This window comes from Phocoena sinus, chromosome 5 (genome assembly GCF_008692025.1).
Source record: "Phocoena sinus isolate mPhoSin1 chromosome 5, mPhoSin1.pri, whole genome shotgun sequence".
Lineage (NCBI taxonomy): Eukaryota > Metazoa > Chordata > Mammalia > Artiodactyla > Phocoenidae > Phocoena > Phocoena sinus.
This window is the reverse complement of record NC_045767.1, coordinates 107,315,883-107,341,553: the sequence shown is the minus strand read 5'-3', so window position 1 is coordinate 107,341,553 and position 25,671 is coordinate 107,315,883. Positions and strand designations below refer to the sequence as shown.

The following is a 25,671-nucleotide window of genomic DNA, read 5'->3' as shown; positions in this document are numbered from 1 at the left end:
TATTCCATTGATCTATATGCCTATCCTTATGCTGGTAACGCACAATTTTTATTACTCTAGCTTGGTAGTAAGTTTTGAAATAGGGAAGTGTGAGGCTTCCAATTTTGTTCTTCTTTTGAAAGTTGTTTTGGCTATTCAGGGTACCAGTGTAATTTTATATAAATTTTAGGAACAGCTTGTTCACTTCTGTGAAAAAAGAAGTTGGAGTTTTGATAGATATTTCATTGAATCTGTAGATCAATTTGGGAATATTGCCCTCTTAACAATATTAAGTCTTCCAATTCATGAGCATGGGATATCTTTCCATGTATTTCCATTATTTAGGTATTCTTTAATTTCTTTCAACAATATTTTGTAGCTTTCAGTGTACGAGTCTTGTACCTTCTCTGTTAAATTTATTCTTTAAGTATTTTGTATTCTTTTGGATGCTATTATAAATGGAATGTTCTTAATTTCATTTTTGGATTGTTCATTGCTAGTGTATAGAAATACAACTGATTTTTGTTTGTTGATGTTGTATCCTAAAGCTTTGCTGAATTCATTTGTTAGTTCTGATAGTGTGTGTGTGTGTGTACACGCACATGTGTACATTCTTTGGGATTTTCCATATATGTCATCTCTGAAGAGAGAAATTCTTACTTCTTCTTTTCCAGTTTGGATGCATTTTATTTTTCTTGCCTATACGCTCTGGCTAAAACTTCCAGAACATTGTTGAATAGAAGTGGCAAAAGTGGAAATCCTTGTCATATTCCTGATCTTAGGAGGGAGTCACCATTAAGTAAGCTGTGGGGTTTTTGCAGATGCCGTTTTTCAAGTTGAGGAATTTTCCTTCTATTTCTAATTTGATGTGTTTTTTGTTTTGTTTTTTATCATGAAAGGGTGTTGGGTATTGTCAAATCCTATTTCTGTATTTACTGATCTGATCATGTGGGATTCTTCCCCTTCATCTTATTAGCGTGGTGTATTACATATATTGATTATTGTATGTGGAATACCCTTGCATTCCTGGAATAAATCCCACGTGGTCATGGTGTTTAATCTTTTTAATATGCAGCTGGGTTCAGTTTACTAGTATTTTGTTAAGGATTTTTGCACCTATATTCATAGGGATTATTAGTATTTAATTTTCTTTTCTTGTGTGATGTCTTTGACTTTGGTGTCAGTATATTACTGGCCTAATGAATTAGGAAATGTTCCCTTCTCTTCTAATTTTGAAGAGTTTGGGGATTGGTGTTAATTCTTCTTGAAATGTTTGGTAGAATTCACCAGTGAAGCCATCTCGCCCTGGACTTTTCTTTGTTGGAGGTATTTTGAATATTGATTGATCTCTTTACTTATTGTAGGTCTATTCATATGTTCTAGTTCTTCTCTGAGTTAGTTTTGGTAGTTTGTGTGTTTCTAGGAATTTATCCATTTTATCTAGGTTATTTGATTTATTGACATACAACAGTCCATAGTATTCTGTTTGTCAATTTTGTTGATTCTTACAAAGAACCAACTTTTGGCTCATTGATTCTCTCTATTGTTTTTCTATTCTCCATTTTATTGATCTCCACACTAATCTTTATTTCCTTTCTTCCGCTTGCTTTCGGTTTAATTTGTTCCTCTTTTTCTAGTTCTCTAAGGTGGAAGCCTAGGTTATTGATTTGAGATCTTCTCTTTAATGTAGACATTTACAGCTATAAATTTTGTTCTGAGCACTGTCATAAGTTTTGATATGTTGTGTTTCTATTCATCTCAAAATATTTTGGGGATTCCCTGGTGGCGCAGTGGTTGAGAGTCCGCCTGCCGATGCAGGGGACACGGGTTCGTGCCCCGGTCTGGGAAGATCCCACATGCCGCAGAGGCCCTGGCCGCTGAGCCTGTGCGTCCGGAGCCTTGCGTCCGGAGCCTTGCGTCCAGAGCCTGTGCTCTGCAGCAGGAGAGGCCACAACAGTGAGAGGCCCACGTAACACAAAAACAAAACAAAACAAAACAAAATATTTTGTACTTTCCCTTGTAATTTCTTCTTTGACTCATTATGTTTGTGTTATTTAATTTCCACGTATTAGTTAATTTTCCAGATTTCCTTATGTTATTGATTTCTGATTTCATTCTACTGTAGCCAGAGAAGATATTTTATATGACTTCAGTCTTTTTAAATTTATTGAGACTTTTGTGACCTAATGTATGGTTTCTTCTGGAAGATGTTGCGTGTGTACTTGACAAGAATGTGTCTTCTGTTATGGAACAGAGTGTTCCACATGTGTGTGTTAGGCCTGGTTGGTTTATAATGTTGTTCAAGTTCTCTATTTCTTTACTGATCTTCTGTCTAATAGTTATATCATTACTGAAAGTGGAATATTGAAATCTCCAACTATTATTATTGAACTCTCCATTTCTCCCTTCAATTCTGTCAGTTTTTGCTTCATATATAGTGGGACTCTGTTGTTGGTTACATATGTATTAATAAATGATGGCTTTACCATTTTATTATTATATAATGTCCTTTTTTTAATTGAAGTATAGTTGATAATGTCCTTGTCTGTCTGTTATAACAACTTTTGTCTTAAAGCCTGTTTTGTTTAATATTAGAATAGCTACTCCAGCTCTCTTTTGGTTACTCTTTGCATGGAATATCTTTTTCCATCTTTTTACTTTCAACCTAATGTGAGTCTCTTATAAACAGCATAGAGTTCACACATTCAGCAATGTTATTATAGACGTACTATGTGCAGGGAATTATCTAGGCTCTGGGTGAGACAGTTTCAGTGCTCAGTAACTTAAAATCTTATAAATATTTCATAAAAGGGGTATGAATAAAATTGCTTTAGTGGGTGCATTCACTTTATGAAAATCCATCAATCTGTGTTAGGATTTATGCCATTTTCTGTACGTGTGTTATACTTCAAGAAAAAGATTCCCCCCGCCCCAAGTGCTTTGGGAATTCAATATTGGAAGAAGTTATTTCCAGATGAGAGAATAAGGGGAATGCCTTCACAAGGAAACTAACCTTCAGGCTTTATGTTATATTGATATCGAGAGTTCACCACAGTCAGGGTAAGGTGGTTTTATTTTCAGGTAAGCAAATGATATCATCAGCGCCATCATCACTGCTACTACTTATTAAGAACTTACTACGTGCCAATGCCAGGCATCATCTGAGTTCTTTGTGCATATTAATCTACCAAATCCTCATAGCAGCCCTGTGAAGTAGATTAGTTCTACGTTACATGACTGTCTCCATTTGCCAAAGCGAAAATTGAGACACGGTGAGGTCACGTAAGTGGTGGAGCCAGGATGCAAACTGTTGCATCCAGCTCATCTCTTATCCAAAGAGTAGCCGTTCTCAAGGTGCAATCCAGGAACTCTCATGGGTCTCCAGACCCTTTCAGGGGACCCACAAGGTCAAAACTATATTTATGATAATACTAAAACATTATTTACCTTTTTTTTTTTTTTTTGTGCGGGCCTCTTACTGTTGTGGCCTCTCCCGTTGTGGAGTACAGGCTCCAGACGCACAGGCTCTGGACGCACAGGCTCAGTGGCCATGGATCATGGGCCCAGCCGCTCCGCGGCATGTGGGATCTTCCCGGACCGGGGCACGAACCCACGTCCCCTACATCGGCAGGCGGACTCGCAACGACTGCGCCCCCAGGGAAGCCCTATTTACCTTTTCTACTCTCAACCTCTCAAGAGTATTCAGTGGCATTTTCCAGAGACTCTACTATATGTGCTAGCAAAACAGATCGAATGCAGAAGCAGATATGAGACTCCAGCTCTCTTCTATGAAGCCAGACACTGAAGAGATTTACAAATATGAAAAGCAATGCCATTCTCCTCACAAAATTTTTGTTTTGCAAAATATACTTTTCATATATTATTGTTAACATTTATTTTTGCTTTTGATAAATTAATCAATATTTTGAATGTTTCTCAGTTTCCATTTTTAACCTAATAAATAGCTATAGATATAACTCATATAAACACAAAGCATTTGGAATCCTCAATCATGTATAAAGAGTGGAAAGGGGTCCTGAGACCAAAAAGTTTGAGTACCAAAGCCCTATACTGTTCTGTCTTAGGGGAGTGGCCAAGAAAAGCTGGTTTTGTGGCCATAGCGACCGCTTTGGAGTCCGATCCACCTCTGTTCGAGACCTGGAACATAAACGTTTATCTTTCCTTTTCTCCTGTGAAACTGGATATAATACTGCCCACATCCTGGGGAGGCTGTGAGGATTAACTGAGAGAGTGCAAGTGAAGGCTTAGTGCGTGGTCAGCACTCAGTCACTGGCACCAAACCTGGAATTGCTCTTGTGTCACCCGCAGGTGATGGACTTTTACTGCCAGTCCTGCGAGACTGCCATGTGTCGGGAGTGCACGGAGGGGGAGCATGCAGAACACCCCACAGTCCCCCTCAAGGACGTGGTGGAGCAGCACAAGGCCTCACTCCAGGTCCAGCTGGACGCTGTCAACAAAAGGTGTGCATACCTCTGCCTGGCTCCTGACGGGCTGCCTGTGGCCTCAGGGTCTCGTGTCCCAGTGGGATAGAAGATTCATGTCACCTAAATAAACTGTCCTTTGATCATAGGGCTGTAGTCATAAACTAGTGAGTGATGAGGTCATCCCCTGTCCCTTGGTAAAATTCCAACCCCCTTTTGTTATGAGTGGTGGTTTTCCTTTTAGTACCTTAGTATGATTAAATGAACAAAATATACTCGAGGAAAACACACTCACAGGAGATCTCTGAAATTTGTGCCTGAAACCAGGCTGTCTGAAGAGCCTTTCTTAGCTACTGTTCTTGACACACTTAGAAGCCACTGTGCCGACTGTGACTGGCTCATCTCTATCTGAGCCCAGCAAAATGGTCCTGAGCAGCAAGTGCTCAATTTTCCTTCTCCTTCCCTGCTTCCAGGCTCTTTATTTGGCATGGAAATGAAGAAACAGAGTAGCTGTGTGATGCATGAGAAAGACCAAAGAGAGGAAATAAACAGCAAAATGAAAATAAATACCTTTACCAAAAGTTGAAGTGAGAAAAGTGTGGCTCTTCTATACTAATTAAAAGAACTTGGAAACTTGCAAGAAATTCCCAGGAAACTCTGAGTTTGGATAAGTTTTTCATGTGATTGGGTAAAAAGATACAGCTATATATTTAGGCCAGTGGTCCTCAACCAAGGGCGATGATACCCCCCAAGGGACATTTGGCAATGCCTGGAGACAATCTGGTGTCACAGCTGTGTTGGGGGGAGGGGTAGAGGAAAGGATGCTGTTAAACATCCTACAATTCACAGGACAGCCGCCTGCAACAAAGAATTATCTGGCCCAAAATATCAATATGTCAAGTTAGAGAACGCCTGATTTATTTTTTCCTTTTCTTCTTATTTTTTAATTGAAGTATAGTTAATTTACAATATTGTGTTAATTACTGCTGTACAGCGAAGTGATTCAGTTATACATATATATATATATATATACATTCTTTTTTTAAAAATTCCTTTCCATTGTGGTTTATCACAGGATATTGAATACAGTTCTCTGTGCTCTACAGTAGGACCTTGTTGTTTATCCATTGTAGAGAACAGCTGATTTAGAGTGTGAGAAAAAGCCATGGGGTTCTGAGAGCTTCGAGGCTTTGTACCATCAATTTTTAAAATTAAATGATTGAGGTAGATTGAAATAGACGTGGACCCTCAAAATCTCTTCTCTCAAAGGCAGTAATTATGTCATGTCTTATTCACTCTGTTCTTCAGTTATTACTCTTTAAAGATGATGAAAGGCACAGAAGATGTTTCTTGACAAAATATAGTGTTTGGATAGTTTTTTTTTTTTTATTTTTTACTATTTCCATGTGGATCTTATTATAATAACCACGTCTGATAACTGTCTTCCAGGCTCCCAGAAATAGATTCTGCTCTTCAGTTCATCTCAGAAATCATCCATCAGTTAACCGACCAAAAGGCCAGCATTGTGGATGACATCCATTCTACCTTTGATGAACTCCAGAAAACTTTAAATGTGCGCAAAAGCGTGCTGCTTATGGAGCTGGAAGTCAACTATGGCCTCAAACACAAAGTAAGACTCCACCCCTTCCTACAGACATCCTGTGAGAGGTGCACTATCGGGGGGCCTCCCTGGCGCTAGCTTACTGTGTTCTACCAGCGGTAAAGGGGACTCAAATGGGTTAAGTGTCACTGTTGTTCAGTAAACAGTAGTTTTTATTTAGTGGCTTATCCAGCTATTTCTTCCTTCCTGTTTTCAGCAGAACTATGATTCTGTGGCCTTAAGTACCACTTGATAACTTGACACAAGGCAAAGTTGAATATAAAGTAATGCTTTCAGGATTTAGGGTTAAACTGGATTGTTTTCCTTCCTTAATTATAATGTCTAATCGTCTCTTAATTGCTCTCTCACCCACACCAACCTGTTAGTCAACTTCAGAGTGAACCCTTTCAGCCTTTGTTTAACTCTGCACATCCCATCACAAAACCAGGGATGAAAGCTTCCGATATTCAGGTGTGGAGTTTTCGTTTGTCTGGTTTCTGTTCCTTTCGGTGGTGACAGGGAAGCTTTGGGCATTAGACAAAGATACTGAATAATGAATAAAATTTCAGATGTCAGGCATAGCAATCTGGCTGCCAAGCTGTCGGTGACGTTTCTGCTTGCGCCTATCCAAGACACATGACCTCATAAATATGTGTGTGGGAGACACAGGCGAGGAGGAAGGGAAAGAGAAGGGACTGGTAAGCGATTTAGGATTCAGCGTGAGAACGAGGTTCCCTGGGTTAAACCGAACACCCCCTGCCGGGGGCCAAGAGCGCGGACAGGTGCGGGCCCGGGCGCCCTGGGAAGAGCTCACCCGGCTTGGTTTCCCCGCAGGTCCTCCAGTCGCAGCTGGATACTCTGCTTGAGGGGCAGGAGAGTATCAAGAGCTGCAGCAGCTTCACGGCGCAGGCCCTCAACCACGGCACGGAGACGGAGGTGCTGCTTGTGAAGAAGCAGATGAGCGAGAAGCTGAACGAACTGGCGGACCAGGATTTTCCGCTGCACCCGCGAGAAAACGACCAGCTGGACTTCATCGTGGAGACCGAGGGGCTCAAGAAGTCCATCCACAACCTCGGGACGATTTTAACCACCAACGCCGTCGCCTCCGAGACGGTGGCCACGGGCGAGGGGCTGCGGCAGACCATCATCGGGCAGCCCATGTCCGTTACCATAACAACCAAGGACAAAGACGGCGAGCTGTGCAAAACGGGCAACGCCTACATCACGGCGGAGCTGAGCACGCCCGACGGCAGCGTGGCGGACGGGGAGATCCTGGACAACAAGAACGGCACGTACGAGTTCCTGTACACAGTACAGAAAGAGGGCGACTTCACCCTGTCCCTGCGGCTCTACGACCAGCACATCCGCGGCAGCCCGTTTAAGCTGAAGGTGATCCGGTCGGCGGACGTGTCCCCCACCACCGAGGGCGTGAAGAGGCGCGTAAAGTCCCCGGGGAGCGGCCATGTGAAGCAGAAGGCTGTGAAGAGACCCGCTAGCATGTACAGCACCGGGAAACGAAAAGAGAATCCCATCGAAGACGATCTGATCTTCCGCGTGGGTAAGGGGGAGGCGGCGCTGCACCTGGATTCTGAGCTTTGCTTTGGTTAAGGGGTGACTGGGAAAGTGTTGCAAATTGCAGCTTTGCAGGTCACAACTAAGGCTGACGAGATACGCGTGTATTTTATTAGGTGAGCTCATGCAGTCTCCTTCTCCGGAGATTTTATGATTTATTTTCCCCTCCTCGTTCCTTCTCCCCCCCCGCCCCCCGCCTCTCTCCCGTTCTTCCCCCCTCTACCTCCTCCTCCTTAACACACAAGTGCTGCACATTCATTATGGAAAATTAGAAACTGAAAATAAGCAAAAAGAGAATTAGAAAAGTCACAGCACTCATAATCTGGACTTTTTTTTGGTAGCAGATTTTTTTTACTTTTTATTTTATATTGGAGCATAGGTGATTAACAATGTTGTGTTAGTTTCAAGTGTACAGCAAAGTTATACATATACATGTATATATTGTTTTTCAAATTCTTTTCCCATTTAGGTTGTTACCTAATACTGAGTAGAGTTCCCTGTGCTATTTTAAATATAGCACTGTGTACATAATCTGGACATTTTAAAGGAACTGTTGGCAACCTTCCCCTCCGCCCCCCTGTGGGAATGTCTAGAGTACTCCTGCCTAACCCCAAGGCAGAGAGATACTTCTACCACATAAGTTCACTCATCTCTCTGGAATTTGCCAGCGTGGGCTATAACTGTGGGCAGAGGGTCTGATGCCTTCCTGTCACTGCTTCCTCATTGTAAGGACCGGGGGGGGGGGGGGGGGGGGGGGGGTGAGGGACATGGTGCATTGCAAGTTGTCATGTCCAGTCGCCTGTAGCTGGAGAGCAGCCCCGAAGAGAAAGGGGTGGGTGGAAACCTGGAGAACGGAATGGTGTTGGGGTGGAACGGAAGCAAGAAGGTTTAGGGTGAGCCACGAGATTTGGGGATGCAAATAGCCCTTCCTTTGTCAGATTTATTGCGTCAGATGTTTTGAAGCTGTTTATTTTCTCAATAGAAAGCAAACTAAACGTAAACAGCCAACAATTTGATAATTTTTTAAAATTTATTTATTTTTTGGCTGTCCCACACGGCATGTGGGATCTTAGTTCCCTGATCAGGGATCGAACCCATGTCCCCTGCAGTGGAAGCATGGAGTCTTAACCACTGGACCGCCAGGGAAGTCCCCACAATTTGATCATTCTTAAGAAAAAAGTCAGCATGTTAGCTACGATATCCAAAAGTGGCTCCAGCCTGCTTCTCTTTCTGCTTCTTCAGTCCTACAATGCAGTATATCTAAAAAGAGGCTGCGAGGTATGTTCACTGACACATGTAGAAAAACAATTCTGTGGTTCAGAAAGATTGGGGAAAGCTTAGCTTAAGTGAGGGAATCAGATTTTTTTTTTTTTTTTTACTGTAGTAGTACCTTTAGAATCTGTTGATGTGCACAGTTTTTTGTTTGTTTTTTTACTGCCACACTGGCAGTCTCAAAGGCAGTGGAGGGATAACAGGCAGCACTTCCAAACTTGTCTGACCATAGAATTTTTTCCATGGAACATCTTGGGAAAATAAGGCTCCTTGGAGCATTCTCGGGCAAAAGCTACTCCATTATTATTCATTTCTCTTTATTATTTAGTATTCTATATTATTTATTATTCTTTAGGGTGAATCTTGGTAAAGACCATGATATGGTAAGGAAACTCTCCACTCAGGGCATGGAGGCCCTCGTGCATTCACTGGCTATTTACGCAGTGTGGGTACAGAAGCCATTGAGATACCTGCCAAAGCAGAGTGGGTGGGCCAGGACAGGCGCAGGATTGGAGCCTCCCAGGCCTGCCACTCCGGTTCTACCACTTATTTCAACCTTGGCCAAGGTCTCTCAGCTTCCCTGGCCTTCAGTTTCCATGTCCATAAAAAGAAAAGATAAAAATATCAGCTTCTCAGGACTCAGTTCCAAGCTTAATGCCTGGCATGTAGGAGGAGCTAAATAAAGAGAATGATTGTTTTTGCACATGCTATTAAGGCTGTTAGGTGTTCCTTGCTGCCTTTTCTTCTAAAACAATTGACCTTGCTGCTCCCCATTGATCTGCATTAAGAACAAATTCTGTCTCGCATTTAGAATCTCCCCTCCCCCAGCCAAGGGACCCCAGTCCACTTCCCAGGCAGTGTGCAGAGTGGAAAAAGGCCCAGATCTGGGTCTGATTCTGATTCTCTTTGCCAGCTGACAACTGGCTTGCCCCTTCTTAACCTGGTTTCTTCCTCTGTAAAATAAAGGGAATGAAATATTACCTAATTCTTAAGGTTGCTGGGGGGGGGTGTGAAATGAGAAGGAACTCTTATAATATGGCTGGTACTTGCCTATGTACAGTAACTGCTCAGTTAATGGTGGCAATCATTTTACTATTGTTATAGTTATCAATCATCACCCTTCCACCTGTGATTCTCACCTGAGAAAAGAGATATATCTCTTAGGGTGTTTTTCCCCCAACTATATTTATTCTGAATGCCCAGCTCCCACCCTACAGGGAAGCGGATACACTCTTCTCCCCTCCTACCCATTGAGAAATGCAGCCGTAGTGATTCACTGGCACTGGTGGGAAGGTGTTTAAATGTTGAAGCATTTGTAAAATGCTTAGAACAGTACCTGGCATACAGCACTAGGTCCAGGTTTATTAATGCTGGTGCTGCCATAACAAAATACCACAGACTGGCTGACTTAAGCAACAGAAATTTATTTTCTCACAGTTCTGGAGGCTGGAAGTCCAAGCTCAAGGTGGCGGCAAGGTTGGTTTCTTGGGAGGCCTCTCTTCTTGGCTTGGAGATGGCCGCCTCCTGGCTGCTTTGTCCTCTCATGGTTGTCCCTCTGTGCACGCACACCCCTGGTGTTTCTTCCTCTTCTTAGAAAGACACCAGTCATATTGGGTTAGGACCTCACCCTAATGGCCTCATTTTAAGTTAATCACCTTTAAAGATCTTAACTCCAGGGCTTCCCTGGTGGCGCAGAGGTTGAGAGTCTGCCTGCTGATGCAGGGGACACGGGTTCGTGCCCCGGTCCGGGAAGATCCCACATGCCGTGGAGCAGCTAGGCCCGTGAGCCATGGCCGCTGAGCCTGCACGTCCGGAGCCTGTGCTCCGCAACGGGAGAGGCCACAATACTAATAGCATGGATTAGGAGAAGGAATTTAAACCAGACGTGAAGGACCAATACAACTTATCCAAGTTGAAATGGCATCCTGGGCAAGGGACCAGTGTGGAGGACAAAGGCAAGGGGAAGAGGAGTGAACGTGATTAATGTTTTAGGGGGGACACATCCATGAGAAGATGCAGGGGGAACAAAGGTCGGAGGGGTGGAAAGTGGCTGGGGCACTGGGGAGAGGAGCTGGAGAGGTGAGTGTTGGAGTCCACAGCTCCTTGAACACCCTCTATGCTTTCATACCTGGGCACCTCCATCCATGAATTCTTTCCCCAATTTTATCCTTCCCTCAAGTCCCACCTTCTATTTTAGAATCCACTGTGGTGGATTATTATTTCTGCTGAGGTCTTATTTCCTGATGATATTACGTATTACTTGAGGTCAAAGATGACATCTTTAATCATTTATAATCCCCAACCCACAAGAGCACTTTGCCTAAGTACTTTGCCTATTTGAATCGAATCAAGTCATGACTTACTGCATGATTTAACTTCCTGCTCACCACGGTCAGATTTCAGTTTTGAAGCCCAAGGACACACAGACCAGGCAACAAAGCACCAAGCTCAAGGGCAATCATCACATGTATTCCCATGCACAGAACTGTGCTAGGCAGTATTAGACAAACAGTACTGGCCTTCTAAGAACCTGTCTTTTCAAAATCTATACTGTTGGCTACATATGGGGAGAGTTTATATAAATAATTAGAAGAGTTCAACTTTCTTTTACAGTTATAGCTTGTTTTAGGACTCTAAGCTTGTCTGTACTGTACAGTCAGGTTGTTAGGTGGTTGTTCCATGATACTGGAACATTCATGGTTAGAACAGTTCCCCCTCTGCATGTACTGAAGTCAGAATTCATTCAAATCCAACTACACACATAAGCTGGCAACTGGGGTTCTGCTGTTCCCTCAACTGGTCCCACATACTGAGCTTCTTGAGGCACTGATTTCATGTCGTAAGCTACATAGTTTTCATAAAACATGTATCAGGATTCATTTAACAACCCTAAATAACGTGTGTTAATTTTGTGTATTTGTGAAAGGGAGCCATCACTTTCTGTGCAATATAAAGGATTTCCAGGGGTAATTTTGACTCACATTTTCACCTTCCTCCCTGATTATCCAGCCCTGTAGTTAGATGGTCCCTTGCTGTTTGAGCTCCTACTATGTGCCTCATACGTGGCTGGGTCCTGGTATAAAGGGAGGGGTGAGATTCTGACCCTGACCTAGAGGAGGCCATAGTCTGGAAGGGAACAGGCGTGTGACAGATGTGGTACCTTCAGTATGCGTACCTTCAGAGGCTGGGGTGGGGTGGGGGATAAGGCTGGCAAGCAGCAGGAGTTAAGGAAGGATCTAGAGATGATATCTAAACCAAAGCTGGCCTTGAAAGAGAAAGAGTCTGTCAGATGAAAGGAGGAAAAGGGAGGTTTAGATGAAGGGAAAGAAGATGAGAAACTAAGTAGTTTCGAGGAACTGTAAATGATTCCATTACCTGGAGTGTTAAACGAAGTAAGATAGCAGAGAAGAGGTTCTGTTTCCTTGCAAAGGAGCTGAGACTTTGTTCTGTATACCTGTGTTGCCCATAAAGCACTTGAATTCCTTGGGGTGCTTGGTAAAAATGAGAATTCCTGAATTCCATACTGCATTTACAGAATCAGAATCTCTGGGAGAGGGACCAGGAATCTGCATTCTTCCAGCTCCACGATGCTTCTGCACGCTGAGGTTTGAGAACCATGTGGGTGATGAGGAGGCACTGAACAGTGTAATGTAATGTAGTGACTTGCTGAGACACTGATTTTTAAAGAGGCTGGGGACATTATAGGGGATCTACTGACAGTGTCCCCCGGGAAGCAGGGAGCGGCTTCCTGTTGCAGTAGTCCATGTGAGCTGTTACAAGTGCCAGAACTAAGAGTGATGCGCTGGAGTAGAGAGGACGTGGCAGATTTATAACACGCTTAGGAGGGAGAGCGCAGGACTTGAGGACCAAATTGAACTTCCAGCTGTTTGACTTGAGTGATGTAGGGGCGGAGGTAGAAGAGTGAATGGTTAAAGCTGTGGCCTCGGAGGCTACACAGCCTTGGGTTCCAGCCCCAGCACTTCCACTTTCCTACCCATGCAGTTGGGGAAGTTACTTCACCTCCAGTTGCCCCTCTCCAACCCTCCGCCTCTGAACCCCAAGTCTGATCTCTTTTCTGAGTTTGGTTTTTTTTAAGACTCCACATATAAGTGAGATCATACAGTATTTGTCATTTTCTGTCCGACTTATTTCACTTAGCATAATACATTCAAGGCCCACCCATGTTGTTGCAAACGGTAGGATTTTTCTCCCTTTTATGGTTGAATAATGTTCATACACGCACACACACACGGCCCACAACTTCTTTATGCATTCATCCATCGATGGACACTTAGGTTGCTTCCATGTCTTGGCTGTTGTAAATAGTGCTTCTGTGAACATGTGGGTGCATATATCTTTTCGAGTTAGGGTTTTTGTTTCCTATGCAAAAATACCCAGAAGTGGAACAGCTGGATCATATGGTAGCTCTATTTTTAATTTTCAAAGGTCCTTTATACTGTTTTCCATAACGGCTGTACCAATTTACCATCCCACCAACAGTGCACAAGGACCAACAGTCCACATCCATGCCAGCATTTTTTATCTCTTGTCTTTTTGTTGATGGCCATTCTCACAGGCATGAGGTGGTATCTTGTTGTGTTTTTAATTTGCATTTCCCTAATGACTAGTGACGTTGAGCATCTTTTCATGTGGCCTTTGGTGAATCTTCTTTGGAAAAATGTCTATTCTGGTCCTTTTCCCATTTTTTAATTGGGTTATTTAGTTTTCTGCTACTGAATTGTATGAGTTCTTTATGTATTTTAGATATTAACCCCTTATCAGATATATGGTGTGCAAATATTTTTGCCCATCCTGTAGGTTGTCTTTTCACATTATTTTTATAAATTTATTTTATTTTACTTTTGGCTGCATTGGGTCTTTGTTGCTGCGCGCGGGCTTTCTCTAGTTGCGGTGAGCTGGGACTACTCTTTGTTGTGGTGTGCAGGCTTCTCGTTGAGGTAGCTTCTCTTGTTTGGAGCACGGGATCTAGGCACATGGGCTTCAGTAGCTGTGGCTTGTGGGCTCTGGGGCACGTGGGCTTCAGTGGTTGTGGCTCGTGGGCTGTAGTGCACGGGCTCAGTAGTTGTGGTGCACGGGCTTAGTTGCTCCACGGCATGTGGGATCTTCCTGGACCAGGGATCAAACCCATGTCCCCTGCATTGCCAGGCGGATTCTTAACCACTGCGCCACCAGGGAAGTCCTTTTCACATTATTGATAGTTTCTTTTGCTCATTGACAGAAGTGTTTTAGTTTGGTATAGTTTCACTTCTTTATTTTTGCTTTCCTTGCTTGTGCTTTAGGTGTCATATCCAAAAAATCGTTACCAAAGCTTGAGTCAGGGAACTCTATTCCTCTTTTCTTCCAGGAAGAAATTAGACCTGGTTTCAGGTCTTATATTTAATCCATTTCAAGTTAATTTTTGTCAATAGTGTAAGACAGGGGTCCAGTTTCGTTCTTTTTTTTTTTGCAGTACATGGGCCTCTCACTGTTATGGCCTCTCCCATTGCGGAGCACAAGCTCCGGACGCGCAAGCTCAGCGGCCATGGCTAACGGGCCTAGCTGCTCCGAGGCATGTGGGATCTTCCCGGACCGGGGCACGAACCCGTGTCCCCTGCATCGGCAGGCGGACTCTCAACCACTGTGCCACCAGAGAAGCCTCCAGTTTCATTCTTTTATGTGAATATTCTATTATCCTAGCACGACGTTTTTTCTCTCTTGAGTATTCTTGGCTCCCTTGTCAAAATATTAGTTGACTGTATATATTTGGGTAATTTTCTTGGCTCTTGATTCTGTTCCATGGGTCTGTTTGTTTTTATGCCAGTACCATACTGTTTTGATTACTATAGCCTTATATTATAGCTTGAAATCAGGGAGTGTGATGCCTCCCTGCTTTGTTCTTTCTCAGAATTTCTTTGGCTTTTCAGGGTCTTTTGTGGTTCCATATGAATTTTAGGACTGTTATTTCTACTTCTGTAAAGATTGCCATTGGAATCTTGATAGGAATTTCATTGAATCTATAGATGGCTTTTGGTAGTATTAACATTTTAACAATATTAATTCTTCCAGTCCATGAACACAGAATACCTTTCCATTTATTTGTGTCTTTTTCAATTTCTTTTAATATCTTGTAGTTTTCAGAGTAGAGATCTTTCACAAACTCCTTGGTTAAATTTATTCTTAAGTATTTTACTGTTTTTGATGCTATTATCAGGGAGATCAACATCTTTGTTTCTTTTTCAGAAAATTCATTGCTGGTGTATAGAAACGCTACTGAACTTTGTATGTTAATTTTGTATCTGCATCTTTACTGAATTCGTTGAAATCAGCCGTGATGGTAGTATTTACACAATAGAAACGGACCAAATGCTACAAATCAGAACTCCTCCCCCAGCCCTACAGCCCCTGCCCCTCAAGAGCCAAATTACCAGGACAACATATAATCATCCTTAGCTTTGAAGGAATGGAGGCTCAGGAGAGCCCAGGAAGGAACCCAAGCCACCTGTAACTCTGATGCCCCTGCCTTTTTAATTGCACACCGATTCCTCTTCATCTAAAATGTCCTTTAACTACTGTGGTTTTCCAAAGTTAAGATATATGACATCTCCCACACCTGAAAACGTAATGCATGCCCACTGTGAATGAGTTATTGTCTTACTCTAATATTGAATTGCAAAACAGTCCTGAAGGAGTGTAAGGAAGTGGCTTAGAGCATGTGTTGATTCCTTGAAACGCGGGGATTATTTTTCCCTGCATTGTCAGAGTTTGCTGATTAGAAGCCATGAGCTGGTTTTGTCAGCTACTAAAAAAATCATTGAACAACGGGGAAGCCTGAAGAGGTGGGAGGGAGTGAAAGAATTACAGATGAATTGTTTCAAATTATGCAATTCATCCACCATACCTTAATGAATCCTTGGGATGTGTTGAATGAACCGCTCATTTGTACTCTAGATCAGTGTGCTCTCTTGTCATATCAAATGGATGTGTAAAATCACTTAGAGTTCAGAGGCTTTACAGGAAGGTGTGATATTTTATGCCCCTCTTCCCTGCCTCATCTCTGCAAACCATCACCTTCCCTCCCTAAAAGGAAGGGAGAGCATGCTAATTTGGCATCTGAGGTCATTATAGGAACCCTGTCCCCACCCCTTGAGAATCTCATCCTTGGAAACTCCTCTTGGATTTCAAATGTAGAATGATGCCACTGTTATGAGTTTCAGGCACTCCGCTGTGTTGTAGGATGCAACAGAGAACAGGACAGATGTTGCCTCGTCCCCCAGGGAGCTCATAGTTTAGTGAGGGAGACAGTGAACCAGTTAAAATGGAGTTTTCTGAAAGATTTAATGGAGAAAGCATGATCCATGTGAACCCAAAGGGTAATTGTCCTCACCTCAGAAACCTGATATCCTAAGGACCAATTAGAAGCAATGTGTGTATTTAAAAAATATATAAAGGGTCGGGAGAACCAGGTTTTATTCTTTGCTCTGTCTCTTCCCTATCTTTGTGATATGCCTAGCTTCAATTTCTCATCTATAAAATGGAATGATAATATTTATCCTGCTAACTCTTGGGGTTGTTATAGGGAGTGCACAAGAGAATGTATATGAAAGTGCTGTAAATATTACTGAACACTTCCTTTTCCCATGATGTAATGTGGGTTGTAATTTACTCAGTCATTAATAATTCATTTAGGGACCCATTCATTCAGCAAACATACATTAACACGTACTTGGTTAAAGATCCCGTGTTAGACCCTATGTTTGGCTCAATTTCATCCTCTTGCATTATCCCATTCTAAGTATCTAGTTTCATTTAGCATTAATTTTCTTACTAAGTTGGAGTGGAGGTGAGAGGAAATTTACAGTTATTGATCCCCTGTTTCAATCCAGGGACTTACTACCTTACCTCTGTCATCTTCCTGGAGGCAAGGGCAGGAGCACAGATAGGAAGCTGTTGGTTTGAAAATTCATTCTGTGCTTCATAGGCTAGTTTAAAATCTGGGAAGTCTGGGGAAAACAAGTGTAATTATCTTATGGAATTGTTGTCAAATTGTTTATAATTACTTTTAAAACTCACATTACTCATTTTACTAGCCAAAATCTAACCATCAAGTGAAATCTTTTACGTCAGAGTAGACAGGACAAGATTTTATAACTACTGTATATGTTTTATGTTACATTTATATTTGTTATGAAAGAACTAGTTTTCATTATTTAGAATACTTTGTGGAGGGTGGGGAAATTTTCTATAGACTAAATAGTATTTACTAAATATTTTGAAGAGGGATGCATGACCCCAAATTATTTCTATCTTCTGCAATTTCTGTTATTTTATTTTGGTCGCAAGACACTTTTATTTTGGTCCCAAGACACTTTACAAACACTTGGACTTCGGGCATTTCAGCGTATTGATACTATGCTGTAGTTCTGCATCATTACTCAACATTAAGATTTTTCTAGTTTAACTGCTAGTAAAAATAGTCAGCATTAATTGTCCCTCAAGAGTATGCTGGTGGATTTCTTTTCATCCTTAGGAGTAACTCTATGTTCCTGCTGTACTTAAAAAAACACAAATAGAGTTTTTTGTAAAAAAAAAAAAGAAAAATGATGATCAATAGCTCTGACAGGACAAAAGATGCTCATAAGAATCAAGTGTTGTTATGAAAATGCCAACCCCAGCTATTTGGAAACCGAGCCCTGTGGCTTAAAGAGAAAGATTTTTTAAAACAAATATAAAATTTAAATGGCAATGCCTGTTGCACATCCAGCTTTTTCAAAAGTATGTAAGCAATCTGGGACTAATAGATGTGCCTCCGACCCTGTGATTTTTTATTTACATGTGGGGCAGCAGACTCAAGCTCTAGTTAACTTGAGACCAAGAATAACAGGGGGGGCCAACGCATCAGCCCGGAGCTTGGAGGGGGTTGGAGAACCTCCTGCCAGCAGTGTGGTCCTCTGCAATGTAGATGTGTTGCTCTCATGGCAGGTACTGAGCATCCTCACATTCACTTCAAACTGGGCAGAATCTTCCTTCTCCTTGGTCCAAATGGTACTGATACAGAGTCCAACTAAATGTCTTCCCAAGTTTTAAAATTATACCCCCAAGTACAATTCTTTCCCATTTATACTGACACTAAAAAATGTGTGTTTATTTCTGCAGAGAAGAAAAAGTGCTAGTATTTTTTGCTCATATATTTTCCTTCAGCATCACCTCTATTTTTTCCAAAGGACAATTAAATCTTTTTGGCTAAGGCACCCCTGAACTTCTACTAAAGCACGTGTCTCCATTTTTCCTTTCATTTCAAAACTCAACTGCTGCTGCCTGCAGAGGCTTCTCTGAATAGAATAGGCTTTGTCCTTAGCAGGATGGACCAAAGTTTAAATAGAAGAGGGCAGCAGGCAGGTTTAAGGACAGCAGACCAATGCTCATGTACTCTGTGCAGGTGCTTCTTACTCCCCGCCCCCGTTTTCAGTATTTCTTTCCCCTGCCTGTATGTCCTCTGAGCCATGGGTGCACTTCCAGTTTTACAAAAGCAGGATCTAGAGCAGCCTGGGTTTTTCTTTACAGTCAATTCTTCTCCAGTCTCACTGGTAGGACTCTTTTTTATTATGTTTCTTTATTTGGTCCTCAGTTATTCATCCCACTAATAATTTCCATGCTTCTATTTATCAACCTTTTTTTTGGCTGCATTGGGTCTTTGTTGCTACGTGCAGGCTTTTTCCAGTTGTGGCGAGTGGGGGCTACTCTTCGTTGTGGTATGTGGGCTTCTCACTGTGGTGGCTTCTCTTGTTGCTGAGCACGGGCTCTAGGCGCGCGGGCTTCAGTAGTTGTGGCTCATGTGCTCTAGAGCACAGGCTCAGCAGCTGTGACACACGGGCTTAGTTACTCCGCGACATGTGGGATCTTCCTGGACCAGGGCTCGAACCCATGTCCCCTGCATTGGCAGGTGGATTCTTAACCACTGTGCCACCAGGGAAGCCCTTTATCGTTTCTGATGAGTTAAGTTTTTATTCTTGAGAGACCCTGGCCTTGCCCCCACTACCTTTTAAAAAGTATTTATAAACTGAGTATTTTAGAAGAATTGTTTCTTTTCCTGGTCCTTCGGTTTTGCTGTATCTGTTAACCAGGTGTTACTCAGACATCAGAAGGAATGACCAAAAGCTAATACAAAGTGGGCACATACCTCCTTCAGGGGCCAACCACCCTTTACCCTGCCACCCACCAACAGATGCCAACACACCGTTTTTAGAGTGTTAGCTGATCCCATGGACTTGAATACTATAGGGATTCTGTGCAGATCAGGTACAAAGATCATCTCTGCTGAAACGTCTGAAATAAAGTAGAATCATTTGTCCTACAACCTAGAGGACATTCTTTTGAGGATCTGGAAGATCCTCATGTTAGGATCTTCATGTTTCATGTTAGGAAGAGATAGAGAGGCGGTGAGTCATCTTGTTAGGGTCTAGGATCTCAATAAAGCAACTACCCTGTGGGTTTCGTGAGAACCAGGTGATAAGATGGTTCACTCAGCAGTTCTGTTGTTGATTTTGTTCTGAGTTTAATTATATGGCAGTTTTACTTCCTAAATGCAAAAACCAGTTTCCTAAGCAGGCTAAGCACGGGCTTGACATTGGCCATCGGCAGCATGTCTTTTCTACTCTTTCCTGAGGCCCTGCATTGACGTCTAAAAACAAATATCAAGTTGCTATTTTGAATATGAATGAAATGATAAAACTGAGGCATAGTGCTCTCTCTCCAACTATGAAAATTTAAACCTCCATCCTGATCATTTCTTTTTCTTTTTTTTTTTTTTTGCGGTATGCGGGCCTCTCACTGTTGTGGCCTCTCCCGTTGAGGAGCACAGGCTCTGGACGCGCAGGCTCAGTGGCCATGGCTCACGGGCCCAGCCACTCTGCGGCATGTGGGATCTTCCCGGATCGGGGCATGAACTCATGTCCCCTGCATTGGCAGGCGGACTCTCAACCACTGCGCCACCAGGGAAGCTCACTTCCTGGTCATTTCTTTTTTTTTTTTTTTTTAAACATCTTTATTGGGGTATAATTGCTTTACAATGGTGTGTTAGTTTCTGCTTTATAACAAAGTGAATCAGTTATACATATACATATGTTCCCATATGTCTTCCCTCTTGCGTCTCCCTCCCTCCCACTCTCCCTATCCCACCCCTCCAAGCACCGAGCTAATATCCCTGTGCCTTGCGGCTGCTTCCCCCTAGCTATCTACCTTACTACGTTTGTTAGTGTGTATATGTCCATGACTCTCTCAAAAATATGGAACGCTTCACGAATTTGCGTGTCATCCTTGCGCAGGGGCCATGCTAATCTTCTCTGTATCGTTCCAATTTTAGTATATGTGCTGCTGAAGCGAGCACCCTGCTCATTTCTGAGCAAAGTTCCTTCTGTTAATATTTGCATGGTCTTATTAAAATAAGTTATAAACACTTCATTTGAAACAAAAACAAACATCTGTTAACTGTAGTCACCTTAGCTTTATTTTTTCACCTGCTTCATCTCTTCCATAAGAAACTCTAGAGGGATGAGAGTATGACTTGGATTAATTAATTTTCTTTTGCCTTTCTTATTTATTTAATCTAGAAAACATGGTCAGGATATCTTTTACAGGAAAGATACACAACTTATGAGATACCGAGTCTTTGAAAATAAATCACTCCAGTGTATGAAAATCAGCCCGCTAGTTTTATAACAACTCTGACCTTACTGTTTGTTAAAAGTGCTGAAAGTCAAGTATCCAGGTGTCTAAGAGCTGCTGAGTGAGAGGGTGGGATTTTGGCAGAGCTCCCAAATAAGGCCCGCTCCTATAAAGTGTCCTTAATTGTAACATTAGTTTTTATAATTGTGTCTTTGTGAAATCTAAATATATTTTAATCATGTTAATATACAGCTATAGTTTAATAAGAGAAGATTGGTACTTACCCCTCGAAAGGTGATTTTGCAAAGACTTTACAGAATTGGTCTGGAAGAGAAGTTTAGTAGAATATGGATTAAGTCAGGGGAGGGGTTCCGCTTTTTTTTTAAGTGTAATTTAAAAAAACATTGCATTCTCAGGCTACCTATAGAAGACTGAATGTTCTCTTGCCGAAACTGAGAAATCTAACTCTTTATTGTTTAATTTTCTGTGCTTTTATCGTTTATTTTCAGGAACCAAAGGAAGAAATAAAGGGGAATTTACAAATCTTCAAGGGGTAGCAGCATCTACAAATGGGAAGATATTAATTGCAGACAGTAACAACCAGTGCGTGCAGGTATGGCCCCTAATTGTATACCTTTAACCACTTACACTGATAAATAGATAGACCTGCATAGTTTCCTACTTAAGACTTAGGATGCAAGGAAAGAAAGGGAAGCTTATGATGTGTATATAAGCTTTTTCTCAAATAGAGTTTGCATGTTCTGACCTGTAGTACTTACGACAGATGTTCTTGCCTGTCTTTCCCACCCATTTCTATGCTAGTTCACATTCCAATGAATGTAATTTGTTTTCCAGATATTTTCCAATGATGGACAGTTCAAAAGTCGTTTTGGCATACGAGGACGCTCTCCCGGGCAGCTGCAGCGGCCCACGGGAGTAGCTGTGCATCCCAGTGGGGATATAATCATTGCAGATTATGATAATAAATGGGTTAGCATCTTCTCATCAGATGGGAAGTTTAAGGTAAGATTAACTACAACTGGCCAGTCGAGAGAAGGGACAGGAAATACAAGATGAAATTGTCTTTTTCTTTGGATCTAGATCCAATAAAATATTCAGTTTTTCATATGTAAAGACATCTTGACTTTGTTACATCTAAGTTTAATGAAGTGAGAGTCACAATGACATTGTCATAAATCTACTCATGTATAACCTAAATGTGGCTTCATTTTATAAAACAATTAGTTTGCTCAGTTGCTTTCTTTTATGCATTTTAAAAAATATTCTTTTCCATTACAGTTTATCCCAGGGGATTAGATATAGTTCCTTGTGCTATACAGTAAGACCTTGTTGTTTATCCATTCTAAATGTAATTGTTTGCATCTACTAACTCCAAATTCCCAGTACATCCCTCTCCCTCCCCTGCTCCTTCTTGGCAACCGGAAGTCTGTTCTCTATGTCTGTGAGTCTGTTTCTGTTTCATAGATAGGTTCATTTGTGCCATATTTCAGATTCCATATATAAGTGATATCATATGGTATTTGTCTTTCTCTTTCTGAATTACTTCACTTAGTATGATAATCTCTAGTTACCTCCATGTTGCTGCAGACGGCATTATTTTGTTCTTTTTAATGGATGAGTAGTATTTTATTGTATATATGTACCACATCTTCTTTATCCATTCATCTGTCGATGGACATTTAGTTTGTTTCTATATCTTGGCTATTGTGAGTAGTGCTGCTATGAACATAGGGGTGCATGTATCTTTTTGAATTATAGTTTTGTCCGGGTATATGCCCAGTAGTGGGATTGCAGGATCATATGGTAGTTCTATTTTTAGTTTTCTGAGGAACCTCCATACTGTTTTCCATAGTGGCTGCACCAATTTACATTCCCACCAACAGTGCAGGAGGGTTCCTTTTTCTCCACACCCTCTCCAGCATTTGTTATTTGTAGACTTTTTAATGATGGCCGTTCTGACTAGTGTGAGGTGGTACCTCATTGCAGTTTTGATTTGCATTTCTCTAATAATTAGTGATGTTGAGCGTCTTTTCATGTGCCTACCGGCCATGTGTATGTCTTCTTTGGAGAAATGTCTATTAAGTTCTTCTGTGCATTTTTCAATTGGGTTGTTTGTTTTTTTGTTGTTGAGTTGTATGAGTTGTTTGTATATTTTGGAGATTAAGCCCTTGTCAGTCACATCATTTGCAAATATTGATATTTTCTCCCATTCTGTAGGTTGTCTTTTTGTGTTTTTTTGTGTGTTTTTTTTGGTGTGTTTTTTTTTTTTTTATAGTTTCCTTTGCTCTGCAAACAGCTTGTAAGTTTGATTAGGTCCCATTTGTTTATTTCTGTTTTTATTTCTATTGCCTTGGGAGACTGACCTAAGAACACATTGCTACGATTTATATCAGAGAATGTTTTGCCTGTGCTCTCTTGTAGGAGTTTTATGGTGTCATGTCTTAAAGTCTTTAAGCCATTTTGAGTTTATTTTTGTGTATGGTGTGAGGGTGTGTTCTAACTTCATTGACTTACATGTGACTGTCCAACTTTCCCAGCACCACTTGCTGAAGAGACTTTTTCCCATTTTATACTCTTGCCTCCTTTGTTGAAGATTAATTGACTGTAGGTGTGTGGGTTTATTTCTGGGCTCTCTATTCTGTTCCATTGATCCGTATGTCTGCTTTTGTACCAATACCACACTGTCTTGATTACTGTAGCTTTGTAGTATTGTCTGAAGTCTGGGAGAGTTATGCATCCTGCTCTGTTTTTTTCCTCAGGATTGCTTTGGCAATTCTGGGTCTTTTATGGTTCCATATAAAGTTTTGGATTATTTGCTTTAGTTCTGTGGAAAATGTCATGGATAATGTTTTTTTTTTTTTAAATACTGTCAGGTTTACCTCAATTCAATGAAAACAACAACCTTTAGAAAAGGTTATTAAGAGGCAATTTATATTTCCCAAATTAGCCTACAAGTTGTCATTTATGAAGTTCCTTCTACTTTCTCAGTTCCTATCTATCAGTACTTTCTGTGATAGATGATATGGGAGAAACAGAATTAATAAGACATGGTCCCTACCTTTTAAAAATGTAGAAGCCTTTTGAGGAAAAAAGACAAATATGCAAGAGATAACAGAAAACAATTCATGTCAGCCTTTAAGCAATCATAAATTGTTTGGTACAATCTAGAACCATAGTATTATAGTATATGATATAGGAATTGGAGGGAAAAGAAAACCGGGGCCAGCTTCATGGAGAAAATGTGAGTGAGCTACACTTGGAGGGATCCCATCATATGATGCACTTGCTGTTACTCCCAGCATCATCCTCTGTTTCTTCATCCAGTCAGTCACTGAAGAGTAGAGAGCCCTTTGATGACAACAGAAATCTCTCTTCTGAGGTGTCATCAAAGAATATTGTCATCCAGCCCATTTTCCACATTTGTTCACAAGAAGATTATGAAACACTTTGTCACAGGTGTTTTGAAGGCCGTGTTCACTCTGCCTTCCACATTCCCCCGTCCAGGCTTCTCTTTCTGTTGACAACATGAGCTTTAAGTCAGATCAAACCACTGGAATCCCAGCTCTACGGTTTATTAACTGTTTGGCCTTTGGCAAATTGTATGACTTCCTTGAGCCTCAATAGCCTCATATTTCAAATCTGGATTTAAAAAATCTGTCTTACAGGATTTGGGCAAGGGTTACATGAGATTTTATTTCTGGATTGTATATGTGCCTTGTATGAAATAGGCATTGAAGAAGAGTTCTTTTCCAGTGCCTCTAATGACCCTGCCCAAAACATGACGTCTGTTTGATCAGCTGTGCTTTTGGCTTCATGACCTCATACCACCTGCTGGTGGTCACTCCTTCTTTGTCCAAACTTACAGAGATGACGCTCTTCATAATCGATTCTGGAATTCAGAAGATACACGAAGTTCACTCATTAGTCCCTTATTGGAGGAATTTATGTTTTCCTTTTTAAAGTCATTGGATCACCACAGTCACCTCATCATTTTCATTAAAAGAAGTTACTTATGTAATTATCCACCCTCAAGTTGGAGCCTCTGTTTTGCATGGGGCAGCATGTTTTCAATCTAGGAGAATAAAAACTGTCATCTCTAATTCCACCGTATTGCACAAGAGTCTTCAATTGTCATTGATTCGTTTTGTTCCACTAGAGATTTGATGACTCTATGATGGCCATATACACAAGAAGTTCTTTTGCCTTTCTGCATCTCTAACTTCCTCCTCTTCTTTTCTGTTTTCATAATTGTATTTGTGGTAAGACATACCCAAATATGACAGCTTTAACATCAATAGAATGAACAATGTTTAGTGACCTCTTGAAAATACCCCTTTAGTTTGGAGACAACCCATTTGTTCTGGTTTCATACCTTAGCAAAACTATGACCTGTCTTTTCAAATTTAGAAACTAACACTAAAATAGTTATTGAAACAGTTTTATATCTACTTTATTGAAACACTTTATCTCTAATATATTAAATTGAAACAAAGGCTTTATATTTAAGAGAGAAGCGTTTCCTAAATTAAGTATTTTTCACTCAGTGATTCAGTGTTCTAAATGTAATAGCCTTTCTTCTTGGAAGAACTGGATTCTGATAGTTGGAATACTGTTGGTAACAATTGGAATAAACACGAAAGAACACTCATGCCCCCTAGAGGTTTGGGGGAGTGGATATGGTGTAGTTTCATCGTATTCCCTTTTTCTAATAGATACTGATCAAAACCCAAAGGGTAAAAGGATAGCAAGTGAAAACACTTTTGTAGTTTAATGGGATTTCCTCCAAGTCTGATGGCCATGACCATAAACAGAGAGAGACTTATTTTCTTCTTCGGTGGAATTCAGTAAAATTAAACAGGTGCTCAGAAAGACAAACTTTTAACACCAATGTGGATTCTCTGTATTTATTCCTAGTAGTTCTAGGGATATAATTTCTTATCTCCTTTTCTTTCTTTTACTCACCAATTTCTTAGCCCTGATTTTCATTCCTCTCTGCCTCGAATTTTTTCCTTTCCATCTTCCCTCCATCTAGGAAACTTTTGTGACCCCAGAACAGATGCAGAGACCCCTGGCCACTACGTATTCTAAAATATCTCATCTCTTCCCTCTTCAATTTAAGGACCT

At 41.3% G+C, this 25,671-nt stretch overlaps 1 protein-coding gene and 1 non-coding gene across 5 annotated transcripts in view; one reads left to right on the top strand and one right to left on the bottom strand.

The window, feature by feature from the left end:
* TRIM2 (tripartite motif containing 2) overlaps positions 1 to 25,671 on the top strand; it is a 120,384-nt gene that overhangs the window by 75,626 nt on the left and 19,087 nt on the right. For 3 of the 4 annotated variants that reach the window (XM_032633032.1, XM_032633031.1, XM_032633034.1), the window contains 5 exons: positions 4,309 to 4,460; positions 5,871 to 6,051; positions 6,856 to 7,579; positions 21,036 to 21,139; positions 21,382 to 21,549. In XM_032633032.1, coding sequence (XP_032488923.1) covers positions 4,309 to 4,460; positions 5,871 to 6,051; positions 6,856 to 7,579; positions 21,036 to 21,139; positions 21,382 to 21,549 — 1,329 coding nt within the window. The remainder of the gene's footprint in view (positions 1 to 4,308; positions 4,461 to 5,870; positions 6,052 to 6,855; positions 7,580 to 21,035; positions 21,140 to 21,381; positions 21,550 to 25,671) is intronic. The other variant, XM_032633033.1, reaches the window with a different exon arrangement.
* LOC116754856 lies at positions 20,142 to 20,248 on the bottom strand. Its single transcript, XR_004350186.1, has one exon. It is a non-coding gene; the product is annotated as a U6 spliceosomal RNA (small nuclear RNA).